The sequence below is a fragment of the Dermacentor silvarum genome, chromosome 3, assembly GCF_013339745.2.
Source record: "Dermacentor silvarum isolate Dsil-2018 chromosome 3, BIME_Dsil_1.4, whole genome shotgun sequence".
In the NCBI taxonomy this organism is placed as follows: domain Eukaryota; kingdom Metazoa; phylum Arthropoda; class Arachnida; order Ixodida; family Ixodidae; genus Dermacentor; species Dermacentor silvarum.
In genome coordinates this window covers 225,787,561-225,801,631 of record NC_051156.1, presented here as the reverse complement: position 1 = coordinate 225,801,631, position 14,071 = coordinate 225,787,561, and the positions used below count along the sequence as shown (strand labels likewise).

General features: G+C 47.4%; 1 protein-coding gene across 1 annotated transcript in view; it reads left to right on the top strand.

Moving 5' to 3' along the window:
* LOC119445245 (uncharacterized) overlaps positions 1–14,071 on the top strand; it is a 120,487-nt gene that overhangs the window by 69,312 nt on the left and 37,104 nt on the right. Inside the window, exons 11-12 of the mRNA XM_037709566.2 lie at positions 5,547–5,651; positions 11,703–11,817. Coding sequence (XP_037565494.2) covers positions 5,547–5,651; positions 11,703–11,817 — 220 coding nt within the window. The remainder of the gene's footprint in view (positions 1–5,546; positions 5,652–11,702; positions 11,818–14,071) is intronic.

The window sequence follows — 14,071 nt, the reverse complement described above, 5'->3', positions numbered from 1 at the left end:
CGTGACAAGAAAGCAATACGCCCCTTTCTCGGTCTGTGTGCGTTCTATCGTCGCTTCATCGCTAATTTCTCCCGGATCGCCGAACCACTCATACGCCTCACGCGACAAGACACACCCTTCGTTGGGACGGATGAGCAGGACACCGCTTTCACCGAGTTACGGCAGCGCCTGCAGGAATCACCCGTCCTCGCTCACTTTGACGAGGACGCTGACACCGGGGTGCATAACGACGCAAGCATAACACCAGGAAGGCGTTGAGCGCGTGATCGCTTACGCCAGTCGCACCCTTTCACGCGCCGAAATCAACTACTCCAGCTCCGAGAAACAGTGTCTAGCGGTTATGTGGGCCGGGTACATTTTCAATATTCTTTTTCGTGACAATATTGTTAACAGTGCGTCAAAGGTAGTGGAGCGGCAGCATCAGCAGCAACAACAACATTAGGAGAGCAGTGAGGTAGAGAAGGACGACGTGTAGTATCGGCACCCACTTGCCCTACGGCTCCTTGCAATAAACGCCTTCTGCACACCCCGTAACAATATGTTAGCACCCGCAGAATGCAATGATTGTACACTTTTCCTTTCAATGACAGTGGTAAGCTCCCAGTCAGGATTTGACGATGCCTGCCGTATGCACTCCATCCCAATTCTATTCTTCTGTAAATTTCTTTTTCGTGATCAGGGTCCCCTGTGAGTAATTGACCTAGATAAACGTACTCCTTTACAGACTGTAGAGGCTGACTGGCGATGCTGAATTCTTGTTCCTTACCAGGTTATTGAACATTATCTATGTCTTCCGCATATTAATCTTCAACCCCACTCTTATACTTTCTCCATTAAGGTCCTCAATCATTTGTTGCAATTCGTGCCCATTGTTGCTGAATAGGACAATGGCATCTGCAAACCGAAGGTTGCTGAGATATTCGCCGTTGATCCTCACTGCTAAGCCTTCGCAGTGTAACAGCTTGAATACTTCTTCTAAGCATGCAGTGAATAGCATTGGAGAGATTGTGTCTCCTTACCTGACCCCTTTTTTTACAGGTAACTTTCTACTTTTCTTGTGGAGAACCAGTGTAGTTGTGGAATCTTTGTAGATATTTCCCAAGATATTCACGTATGCTTCCTCTACTCCTTGATTACGCAATGCCTCTATGACTGCTGGTATCTCTAGTGAATCAAATGCGTTTTCTTAATCTACGAAAGCCACATAGAGAATTTTATTGTACTCCGCAGATTTCTCGATTACCTGATTGATGACATGGATGTGATTCATTGTATAATATCCCTTCCTGAAACCAGCCTGTTCTCTTGGTTGATTGAAGTCTAGTGTTGCCCGGATTTTATTGGAAATTATCTTGTTGAATATTTTATGCTGAACCTGACCACGTTGAACACGCGAACCCTCTCGAGTGAGGCTAACTTAGCAGGGCTACTTGAGGAATTATCAGGCATTGTCTGGGATAATATTGGCCTTAGTGAGGTTAGAAGAACTGGTGAGGCTAATACAGTGCTGACTAACGGCCACGTCCTCTGCTAAAGAGGTCTCCCAGATAACAGATAATACGGGGTAAGGACAAAGCGGACAACATTGATGAAATTACAGCATTATAATGAGAGGGTAGCAGTCGTAGTATTAAATCTGAATAGGAGGTATAGAATGAAGGTAGTACAAGCCTACGCCCCAACCTCCCGTCACGATGATGAAGAAATAGAGCCATTTTATGAAGAAGTTGAATAAGCGATGAGAAAGGTGCAAACTCAGTATACTGTAGTCATCGGTGACTTCAATGCAAAAGTGGGGGAAAATCTGGCTGGTGAGCAAGCAATTGGCAACTACGGCATCGATTCTAAGAATGCAAGAGGAGAGATGTTGGTAGAATTCGCGGAAAGGAATAGACTCCGAATAATGAATACCTTCTTCAGGAAGCGCAGTAGCAGGAAGTGGACCTGGAAAAGCCCTAATGGAGAAACCAGGAATGAAATAGATTTCATACTCTCTGCCGATCCAAGCATAGTGCTGAATGTAGAAGTGTTAGGCAAGGCAAAGTGCAGTGACCATAGGTTAGTGAGGTCTCGGATTTCTCTCAATTTGGAGAGAGAAATAGTAAAATTAGTCAAGAAGAAACAGGCCAACATAGACGCAGTAAGTGTAAAAGCAGACCAATTCAGGCTGGTGCTCGCCAACAAATATACACCTTTAGAAAAGGAAGATAAAGACAACATAGAGGTAATGAACGAAACCGTAACTAGGTTGATCTCAGAAGCTGCAATTGAAGTGGGAGGTAAGGCACCAAGGCAACCAGTAGGTAAGCTCTCCCAAGTAACAAAACACCGAATAAAGAAACGGCAAAACGTGAAAGTGTAAAACTCGAGAGATGAGATAGAATTCGCGGAACTGTCGAAACTGATCAACAAGAAGAAAGTAAGGGATATCCGCAATTAAACGTGGAAAATATTGAGGATGCAGTAAAATATGGACGCAGCATGAAATCAGTGACAAGAAAACTTGGCATAGGACAAGGCAAGATGTGTGCACTGAAAGATAAGCAGGGTAATAGAATCAGTAATTTCGATGACATAGTAAAAGCAGCGGAAGAATTCTATACTGCCCTGTACAGTACCCAGAGCAGCCAAGCTACTTTCATTCGAAGTAGTGATGAACAGGATACAGATCGAGGCCCCTTCTATAACTAGCGAGGAAGTTAGAACGGGCTTGCAGGACATGACCCGAGGAAAAGCGTTTGGAGAACATGGAATGTATAGATATATGTGTTAATTATAAAAGAGAAGATCAAGGTAAGATAGGTAGAAGTTCTAGATTGCGATAGATGTATTAAAACCTTATTTGTTCAAGCAGGGCAGGTGGCTACTTTTCGGTGCCCCGTTCCGAAGGGGATGCCAATAAAATAATGAGAATCATCATCAAGCATACCCGTCAACCTCTGAGATTTAAAATTCGAAAAAATATTGCGAACAGGGGGAGAGGGAAGTATGGCACGCATTCTTAAGATATTTTCCCTCCGCAGACTTGGAATACCGGAGACTGACTAGCAACATATTGCCTTCAGATCGCACGACCTTTTTCAGGAACTGTGCTGTTGCCGATTTCGCCTACTTCAGGAACTATACAGGGTGTCCTAAGTATCATGCAACAAGATTTGAAAAACATGCAAATGCCACGTAGCAAGCGACGGCAAACATCATTATTACCTCGGTTCTGTCCAGCTACGTGGCATTTGCGTATTTTTTAAGTCTTGGTGCATGGTAGCTGGGACACTCTGCACACTGAATAAACTTACTCAGAGCAATTTAATAGACACTAACCGGCTAGTTGGTGATACAAATTCTGGAGTTTTACGTGTCAAAACCTTTATTTGATTACGACGCATGCCGTAGTGGGGGATACGAATTAATTTTGACCACCTGGGGTTTTTCAACGTTCACTCAATGCATATGTATATGTCATCATCATTCACGTTTGTGTGAATGCCTTTCTCTCTCTCTCTCTCAAGTATGCTGCTTCACCAAAATCAAAGCAAGTACCCCACTAGTATACGGCATCTTGCACTACGTCAAGAAGGTGGCGCAAGTATCACATAATTCATTTTTTGCATAATTTTCTTTTTCTTGTGCTACCCCATCCGTCAACAGTTTTAATTTGACTGCAGTAAGCTCACAAGTCACTCTTTGCTTTTGAGGTCTTAGCATGTCGACGTTAATATCACCGGCAAGGAAGACGAAGTATTTGTTAACCCGAATGTAATTAAATTAAGTTATTGCGTTTTACGCGCCAAAACCACGAACCGAATGTAATCAAAATATTTCCCAAGAAAACAGAGGAAAGTCAAATGTCAGCATCGGGAGGACGGTAAACAACAGAGAAAAATTGCACCCACTACGCGCACTTGAAACCTCGAAGTCAGTGTTTGAAACACAGAATTCGTCAACAATGGTCGCGTTTACACCAGTCATAGACAACAACAGTACACCGCCTCCTCTGCGTCGAAGACGGTTTAATATAAAATCGATAAGCTGGAATAGCAAAAGGCACAGCATTTCTTGTGTTCCAAGTTTCAGATACCATAATGATGTTAAACAGTACGCCCCGTGCTACCCGTGCTAACAATGAACTATTCAATTTCGTAATGCTTAGGTTCTAAAGACCGTCCATTTGCATGAAAAAAAGGCATATTACCATTTCCAGCCAGGTATTTTACGGAACAAGGTTTTACGGGACACGAAGGCAGCAGTGAAAAAAAAAAAGACTGACTACAATATGTGATATTTATGACATCATTCGACCTGGTAGTCACTCGAAGAAGTAACACGCAGCATGGGCGAGATTTCCTCTCGAAAATCCTTCCGTCTCTTGTCCAGACAAATCGCCAGCCTGTCCTCCTCTTTTCGGCCACAGTAGCCCCAAGCAGCTGCTTATTCACAAACACAGGCATTGTAGAACTGTAGCCAAGATATGAGGTCATCAGGTTTGTTTTCTTAGCCTTGGCTAAGGGACTGAGGGGCTCCGACCACCGCATCTTAAAATTTTTTCAAATCAAAAAAGTTTCTAATATATATTGCCTTGGCTAGGAAGGAATTACGTTTCTCCCGACGGACTAAACAGACTATGTTTTGCTCATTTTGTTTCGTTGTGAAGACTCGATGACAGACATTAATATCGTCTTGTAAAACTGGTTCGCCATAAATATAACCTAATTTCGAGACCACACCACTTGCATCTGATTCAAGGGGAAGTCCCCTGATCTCTATATTATTAGAGCGAGAATATTGCTCCAGTTCACAGACTCGATGTGCTAACTTGGTGTTTTCCTCCCATAGGGTTTGACTGCTTAGGTTGAGCGCCTTGCTCTCCTCAATTAGCCTTTTTACATCTTTGTTCATCTCATCTGCACAACTGGAGCACGGCTGCTGAACATTCTTATTTTCCTCGACCACACGGGAAACGCATGAGTTCTGTTCTGTCCTAGTGACTGCCTTTCATATTCGCGATAACTTTCGTTGGACTTTGGCTTCCCCGTATAAATCCACGTAGTACAATCCATCGCAGAAGGAATTCAACACTTTCATTCGGTGGCATCGGAAAAGTTGCTCCAGAACTACCAGTGAACTTCGCCGCAGAAATGTCTTCAAGCTCATGCCAAAGATTCCCGGCCGCTGTGAATGTCCACCCACAGGGGTCTCGAAAGCTACAGCAAGGGAAATGAAATATTGTGCAGTTTTACGGGCCAATACCACGATATGATTATGAGGCACGCTGCAGTGCGGTACTACGTAATAATTTTAACCACCTGGGGGTTCTTTAACGTGCATCCAATGCACGGTACACGGGCGTTTTTGCATTTCGCCCCCATCGATAATGCGGCCGCTATGGTCGGGATTCGATCCCGCGCCCTCGAGCTTAGCAGCGCAACGCCAAAACTACTATGCCACCAGCGCGGGTAGCAGTTGAAATAAACTGAAGTGTGTAGGTGATATGTATCATGTCATGCTGTAGACCGATATCAGATATTTTGACCTTACTCTTTGTCCAGACTGACGTGTTCACGCTGCCACCACCCTACGAGACAGCGTGCATCGACTACCACCGCTTGAATGACACCAAGACAAGAACTGGATTCTCGAAGACCCAGGACAAGGTAGGCACCTATTTTCACTACGGAATTAGCACACGCGCCCTGACACACACAAAGAAAAATTTGATGAGTAGAAAGTCAGGGAGCTCGGCCTCTATCCAGCTACTCTGCTCTGGGGGAGGGAAGCGAGTGAAAGAAAGGTGACGATAACCACGCAGGGAAGAGGCAAGACACACAGCGAACGGGCAAGGCTGCTCAGTATCCAGGCCCATACTTTTTTCATAAGTTGGCACGCACAACAGCGCTCACTGATAATTCAAGGGCGGCCGCAGAACGCAGTCGTTCGTACAGCAGGGCTCTGGTTCTTTCAGCGCGGATGACAGACGAATCAATGGCTCCAATAATTTTCGGCGGACGCTCTGTCATCAATTCTTATCCCTCTTCTTTCGCTTTCCCTTTATTCACCCTCCCCCAGTGCAGGGTATACGAAATCAGGTGCAACCTCCTTGCATTTTCTCTCTCTCTATTTCATATTCATGCTCAGGCGGGTGGGGTACGTGCGCTAATGTTGATTGTTGGGCGCGTCATTCTGTCAAGAAAGGAAGCGCAATGCGATTTCAGTCCTTCGGCATGCCTCTCTCCGTAGGTAAAATCAAGCCGGCGAGCACTAGGCTTCTGATATTATGGTGCTTACCTACTGCAAAAATCAGGCAACATTTTTTCATATGCATATATTTTACTGCGAAGTCTGTGCCGATCTCAAAAAGCGGTGATTATCGGTGAGGAAACGAAGTTGTAAGTAAATGCGTCGTCAATCAGGCCTGCTTTGAAGAACACTGGATTAGATTTCTTACAGCGGGTTCTTTTCGCTCACGTAACCAGCTCAACAAGAGGCAATCAGACAAAAGGAAGCAAGAGTTAACATTGGGGCCATTCTCATAAACGTGCGCTGCAAGAATGTAAGAGAGCATTGCTAGCGAGGCCGAACTACGTTATTTAAGACGCAAAGAAATTACCGATTCAAACTGACAAAACGAGATATATAAACAACATGTTTCAATGCCCGTCGTTCATTATATGCGATATAGCCTAGCCGATCTTTTTATCTGCCATACCCGTGTGATTTGGTATACCAATGAGACTTTTCCATATGCTCACTGCCCGACCATGCATACGCGCGCACCTGTCCTTGCACGTGTCCTTGCCCTCTCCCGAGCATGCTCTCCTTCCTTCTCCTTAACGTACCATGTCAAGGCAACATGTGCACGGCACGGAGAGGAGGCGAGGCACACGCCGCTCCACGAGGTGGTTGCTAGGCAACGCAGTGACGTCTTAGCTCGGCGAGGTTTTGCGGCAGCAGGCGGCACTTTTATTGCGATAGCAATTATATGGACACTCCAAAGCAGATTTCTGCCGTCGCCGTCGCCGTCGCCGTGAGGTTCCGTATGACGTCAATGAAGATGAAATCGTCGCCGCGCGCCGCCGAACGCTGTATGTGCGAGTGAAAGGGCGCGAGGGACGCGCGCTTTCACGGGGAGTGAACGCACGGCGGAGAACAAACGCGCGTTCTGTGCCGTGCTCCCTTAAGGGCTGCAGAAGTAGGTGTCTCTTTCCTCCTTTACAATCACCATATATGTAGATCAAATGCGCCTTCTGACGCACGAAAGGCCGTGGCGGGGGGGGGGAGGGGGAGGGGGAGGGAAGGGAGCGGACGTTTAGCTGCGGCACCAAGTACCTATTTATATCAGAGGCTCCGTCAACAGTCACCAACGCCGCACGCATTTTGTGCGAACGCGGGCAAAACGCCGACGGCGTCGACAACAGTTCTGCGTGTTGCCGGTGCTGCTGCATGTCCAAGTTTATACAGCTGATAAAGCTACTATCATTACTCCGTATAGCTCTCTACAAATTTGCTATCGCAATTGATGCTTCGCCAACACCTGTGCGCAGCGCAACACCTGTGCGCGGTCGGTATGCGCGCTGCGTGCATGCCGGGGAGCTACGTCGACGACGACGACGACGACGACGGCGACAACGGACATCGTGAGAGCCTAAGGAGCTTCGCTCCTAAAATATTGAACGCACACGCCTATAAGTGTTCGTCATTCAGTCATTCACAAGAGGCCACGGAGGCTAGTGGATATAAAAAACGCAGCAGCACTCTTCTGTTTTCGTGCGCCGCAGACGCACAAGGCCATGGTCTTATTTTGAGTAAATGGTCTGAAGCTTCTGCAGCGGTACTTGGGGATCAACAGTACATGCAGGTTAGTGCTGTAGCGTTTGATCCAAAGATTTCAGGCTTTACAGCTGAAGAAATGCCACGCGGTTGCGCCGTTACGTTGCTTTTATTAACAGCGGAGCTGTTTAAGCTCTTGGAATTATAGCCGCGTAGTGCAAAAAAAGTGCGCCTCGCGATGACGTCACCGCGCGTTGCCTAACAACGCCTCGCACAGCTGGTGTGAGGCGTTGCTAGGTGACACACGTGACGTCATCGCTCGGCGAGGTTACCACCCTCTCCCAGCTTACCCTCACCACAGCCAATGCCATCTAGAAAAAAAAATTCAACTTTTTTCTTTCTAGGTGGCATTGCCACAGCGTGAGGCGCGGCCGACGTATCCAGCATTCCAGCAGCCGGGGCACGCCGACGAACGCCGGATACGTCGGCCACGCCTCGCGCCGGACTATAGAGTGGTGCTCTTTCGCTGGCGTGGCGTCCCCGTGCCGAGCGCGCTCGCCCGTCAATGCTACGTCGGACTATAAAGTGGCCTTTAAAAGACTGCACGCCGACGAGTATCGTCCCGATACACGGGGTCAACTAAGTTTGGCTAAGAAACAGCCAAGCCAAACCAAGTTAAGCAAAGGAAAGCAAAGTTAAAGCTAAGAACCAGCCAAGCCAAACCAAGTTAAGCAAAGGAAAGTAAAGTTAAAGCTAAGAACCAGCCAAGCCAAACCAAGTTAAGCAAAGTTAAAGCTAAGAGCCAGCCAAGCCAAACCAAGTTAAGCAAAGGAAAGCAAAGTTAAAGCTAAGTACCAGCCAAGCCAAACCAAGTTAAGCAAAGTTAAAGCTAAGAGCCAGCCAAGCCAAACCAAGTTAAGCAAAGGAAAGCAAAGTTAGAGCTAAGAACCAGCCAAGCCAAACCAAGTTAAGCAAAGTTAAAGCTAAGAGCCAGCCAAGCCAAACCAAGTTAAGCAAGGGAAAGCAAAGTTAAAGCTAGGGAAGGGCCACCAGCTTCGCTGTTTGCCCAGTCTTCGCACCACTTAGTGTGAAGCTGCCCCTAATTATTTGTTTTCATCGCGTGAATGATCCTTCTTTATTTCACGTATAAATGAATTCCATTTGCTTCTTGCTTGTGGCGTTCACCGCAGTTTTTACGTTTTCTTTGACGTGTCATAAAAGAGGAGCTACCGGTGAATTTCGTGAGCACCAACGTGCACAAGCTAAAAATAAGACGTTCATCCACGACCTTGCAGTTACTTCACTAGCTGTGAAAGAACGGCGCGTTGGTTAAGAATCTCTTCGTAGAGGCGCGTGAAAGTAAACGCGAAGGGAGGAGCAGACGACGTCGCCCAGCAACACATCTCGTGATATTCAGCTGGGCGTGTTTCGTATAGCAACACGTTCGTGAGTCGTGCCTGGAATGATCGAGTCGAAAGAACTGCTCGTTATCTTAGCTCGAAAGCAAACCGCAATAAACTGAAAGAACTAAACAAAAAAGGCCTACCATCGAAAGAACACTGCTAGGACATAAAAACACCTGTCGATTTCCTCCCTCGAAATGTCGGCGACAATATTTAATTTCAGCTCGTGCTGAGCTCTTCCCTCGCTCCCTCCGCGAGGCACTCGAGTGCCGCAATTGCGACTGATTGCGCGAGCACCTCCGCCCCGTGGAAGCCGTCCAAACACGCCCGCGGGGCAGCGCGGAACAGCTGCGATGACGATCGCCATGGGTGTGTCGCAGTAATTCTCGCCAAACGGACAGCCCGCCGCGGTATCCGTGGCCGTAGGCTGTGGGTACAAGCGACGCAAAGAAAGCGAGCTTTCATATTAACCGTCCCTGCGAGCGCGAAGATACGCCCACAGTTTGTGGACTGTCCTCCGCGCACCTTCTGTGCGTATGAGCTAGAACTGCCTGCCAGGCAAAACATTCGGAAGAGCTCACTTGGCTCTCGCCGTGGTGTGCCTCTCTTATTTCTCGCGTGTTTCACCTATTTGAGGTTTTCGCGACCTTGCATAGTAAAAGTCAACAGGAAACAGGAAAGAGTGGCATTTACTTCAGAACAGGGTAATAAAGTAGGCGAAGTGTTATTTCGCGTGATACTGGTTATGGTAGCCTGCATCAGGCAATAATTTATACCTCATAAGCTTCACATGTTAGAGACTGCAAATGAAAGGTAGGGCCATCTTGCTCGGTTAGAGGTGCGCACTGTAGTAGCATGCATACGATGCACACGAGTTCGAGTTCAGTAAAACCAGTTTCAAGTGCAGTGAGTTGGCCAATTTTGTAGCGTATTTACGGATGAAATGGAAACAGCGCGAAAAACTTGAGGGGGGGGGGGGGGGGCAGAAGAGGCAACACTCGTGCAATTTCACTTTCCTCTGTTAGCGTTTATAGCGCTGTTTTCTATATATGCCGAGTGAAAGTTAATAACGCGAGTTACATCAAGCAAACTTCGATAATGTACTTATCCAGCCCTTACACAGCCACGTGAAAACGCCAACCTAAAGGCACATTTTTGTAGAGCGCTATGTCACTCCCTCCATCCATCCGCCGTGCGGCGTCCACACCCCTACTGCGCATGCGCATCCTCCTCCCCATCCTCTCCTCTCCTTGTCTCATCTCCTCTCCTCTCAGCATTCATGCGCATCCTCCTCCCCCTCCTCTCCTCTCCTTGTCTCATATCCTGTCCTCTCGGCATTCCTCCTCTCCTCTCCGACGCTCCTCTCCTCACCGGATTGCGCAACGAATGGCAACACCTGCGGCTCCGCGCGTGATAATGCGAAGCAGCTTAGGTTAGAGGCGCGACGGTAGGCGCTGCATACTCCGCTGGGGGGCGCCACTGTAGCTCGCGGTATAATGACGCGCGCGCGCGTCATTATACTCATTCTCCTCCCGCCACGCACGGTAAACATAACGGTAGCTACGTACCTCAACCTTATGGAAACGACGAACTGAAAACTAATGGTAACTTGAGTCGACCCCATGGCTGCTTCGCATACTACCCAGGGTTCCCCTATGGGAAGATGGTGTAATTTTTTTTATAGAGCGCAGCTCTTAGGCGCCTGTTCCTGGGTTGAGCGTCGGCGTAACCGCGCGAACGCGCGAACAGTAGCACGAGCGCGTTCGTCGTCGTTTTCTACCACAGCTGGCTCCGATGCCGCTCATCATGCCAGCGTTCCCAAACTGCCCCTCTCTCTGCGAAGACGCTGACGGCACTGACCCACTGCCAGTCAGTGCGGTGATTTCGCTCTAAAATTATTTCCCTCAATATATCGTGAAATAAAAACACGTTTCGATCTGCGCTCAAATTTGGCATTAGGGAGTATCGTAATCGTCGGACATTTTTTCAGTTATGAGAACAATAAAAGCTAATACGGAACGCATACATCATCACCTACGCAAGGTGCCAGGGTTTGACAAAATCGACAACCATCGCATGCGAGGAGGTTATATAAAGTTTAAGAATATAACCTCCTTGGTTACATGACACTTGGGAGCAGCGCCTTCGGAATGGGGACGCTGCCAGAGATAAATGCAAGAAACGGGTTTTATTTCTTCTTTTTTTTTTACATTTAGCCAATCCTTTAAGGCGTAGCTGAGGTGTTTATCACTTCTCACTTGTTAAGTTTACTGAAGGGTGTCCCTCTAGCAGTAAAATAGGTCGCTCAGTAGCCATTTTTGATCGCCTCAGCCTCTCCACTTAGCTTAATTAAAGAACTATTTCTCCTTGCAACTCGCCTGTGCACGCAAATCACATCTGCAAAGCCCGGATCCACACGCCATATAGCGAATATAGTATGTAACGCAAAACAGCGTCGTAACAGCGCCGTGTTCTTGCCTGTACACTTGAGTGGACATGGAGGTCGCAAAGCGAAGCTTGTTTTCTTCTTCGCAGGAGTGCGAGGACACCTGCATCCAGCACGTATGGGAGAAGTTGTGCGGCTGCGTCAGCGCCAACTACATGCTGCGCCACACCATCGACGCGCCCGTCTGCTCCACCGTGGAACGATGCAAGTACACGTCGCAATCCCTCTCCAATCCGTGGTCAAGCCTGTTGAGCTAAATTGCTGAAAAGCAAGCAAGAATTGCGGGAGGGGGAGTAGCCGACAAGCCTTTCAAAAAACACAATACGGAACATTTTGACCAGGGCTGGAGAAGCGACAGGAACTACGCAGGAGAGAGAGAGAAAAGTTTAATGATACGAAACGCAGAGAGGTCGGCCTGAAGTATATTCGCCTAGCCAGCTACTCTGCGTTGGGGGAAGCGGAAGAGGGAAAGAAAGAGGAAACAGGCGCATGATGGGTGACGATGACGACAGGAGGATGATGTAATGTGGTATACGCAAAGCCTACAGTCCAGGCCCGTACTTTTTAAAAAGTCCAATAACGCCTGGATGGGCTTAAAACTAGATTGAAAGTCTGGCCAAGGGCCTAAATTACCTTCGTCCGACAAGCTGTACGCATGAGTTACCATGTAGCATACGATGTTTCAACGTGCCCGCGAGCGGTGGGAAGACCATTGGTCGCAAAGCACGCTTCCAACGTCCTTACAACCATAAAGGGGATTTTTCTATTTTTATTACATGGCGATTATTTGTTCAATGTGATAGTGGTGTAATACTGTGATGCATGTTCTTTTTAAGGATTCGAACGGGTACCCAATCAAGGACAGAGCCGTTCGTCCCAGGAAAACACACAATACACTTAATGCACGCAGGACGGAATAATAGTTCATAAACATTTAATGAAATTTTATCAAGAGACAATTATCACACAAAAAACCCTAAAACTAGCAAACAAGGTGGCGGCATAGCGCATCGCGAGAGGTAACATGTCGCACAGAGCTAAACCATTTCACTGTTGGCTGACGGCGGGCGAGGCGATGAAGTAACCGCGGTGAAGTTCTCACCAAGACGAAGGCTCAGTTGAATTACGCGGATGGCCTGCTCGAGGTAGTCTCCAGCCGGTTGAGGAAACTTCTCCGGAAACTTCACCGGTACCGCATCGAAGTCGGCAAGAAGATTCCGCAGGGGGTAGTGACGTCCTGTCCGGGCAGCTGTCGGCTAGCTCGAGCCTGTAGCCCGACTGCTTGGCTTTTCTGCCCAGGAACACTGGAGTCCACAGGCCTTGTGGTTCACGGTCTGGTCGCCCCGGTCGGAAGAAGCATTGGTAGCTCGAGCCCGCAATCCGACAGCACTTCTTCAACGCCCGGTCCGGTGGCCGACCTTCTTCCGTGGTTTCCTTGCAGATGTAGATGTAGAGCCTAGATGTTAGTGGCACTCTGGGCAGTTTCCCTGCGACTAGTCGTTGTCGTTGTCGCTGACCTGAGTGGTTGTAGCGCATAACCACAGTGAGGGATTGGCCATGAATCGGGTGTTTAGATCAGGTGTATAAAAACAAGGGAATTACAAATTCGTTGATTGGTTGGTTTTCCTCCAACAGTGGCTCATGCGCACTATGGGGGACTAGCCAAGAATCGGGTGCGGTTGTAAAATAATTAGTCGCGTCCAAAAAGAAATACTAATGAGAACTTTTGAATAGATAAAAAAAGAATGAAGTGTACTCCTTCCAACTGCGCGCTTCGCTTTTCCTTCTCTTCTGGCCCTTGCGTCTTTCCAGGATTGGTTGTATTTTTCTCTTGTTCTCATTCCTTAGTGAAATAGTGGATTTTCAAGATTTGTTTATTTTTTCTTTATTTCTTAGTTGCACCGCGTGTCCTCGTGCTTAAAGCTCTGCGACGTCGTCGTATATTGTCAAACGCTGGACTCACTTCCGCGCACGCACTCATTATTGTCATATTTTCGTCTCACCATCCACAGCACGTGGTTTCGCGCACTACTCTCACGACACAAGCCCCCTTCTTCCTCAAAAAGAAAGAAAAAACAGCGAGCGAGAAGAAACTGCTGCTTGTGCGCGATAGGTCCACCACATCACATTAAGTTCAATGCGACATGCAAGTTCCCAACAAAGTTCATTGCGTATGCATAATAAAACAAAAAATAATTCACTTACAGTAGCATAAGGTATTGTAATGGTAATGCCATGCAATGGTAACACCTTGCAAGGGTGACACGAAGGAGCACCAGTTTGTAGTCACTGCAATCTACTCATGTAGTCCGCCCCAACATTCTCGGACCCTATAATCTGCTCTATACGAAAGACCATATTCTTGCAATTCTAAACTCCATCGCAATACCTTACTGTTGAGTTACTTTGTCTGCGATAGATATAGCAATGGTTGATGATCAGTTTGAACTATAAACTG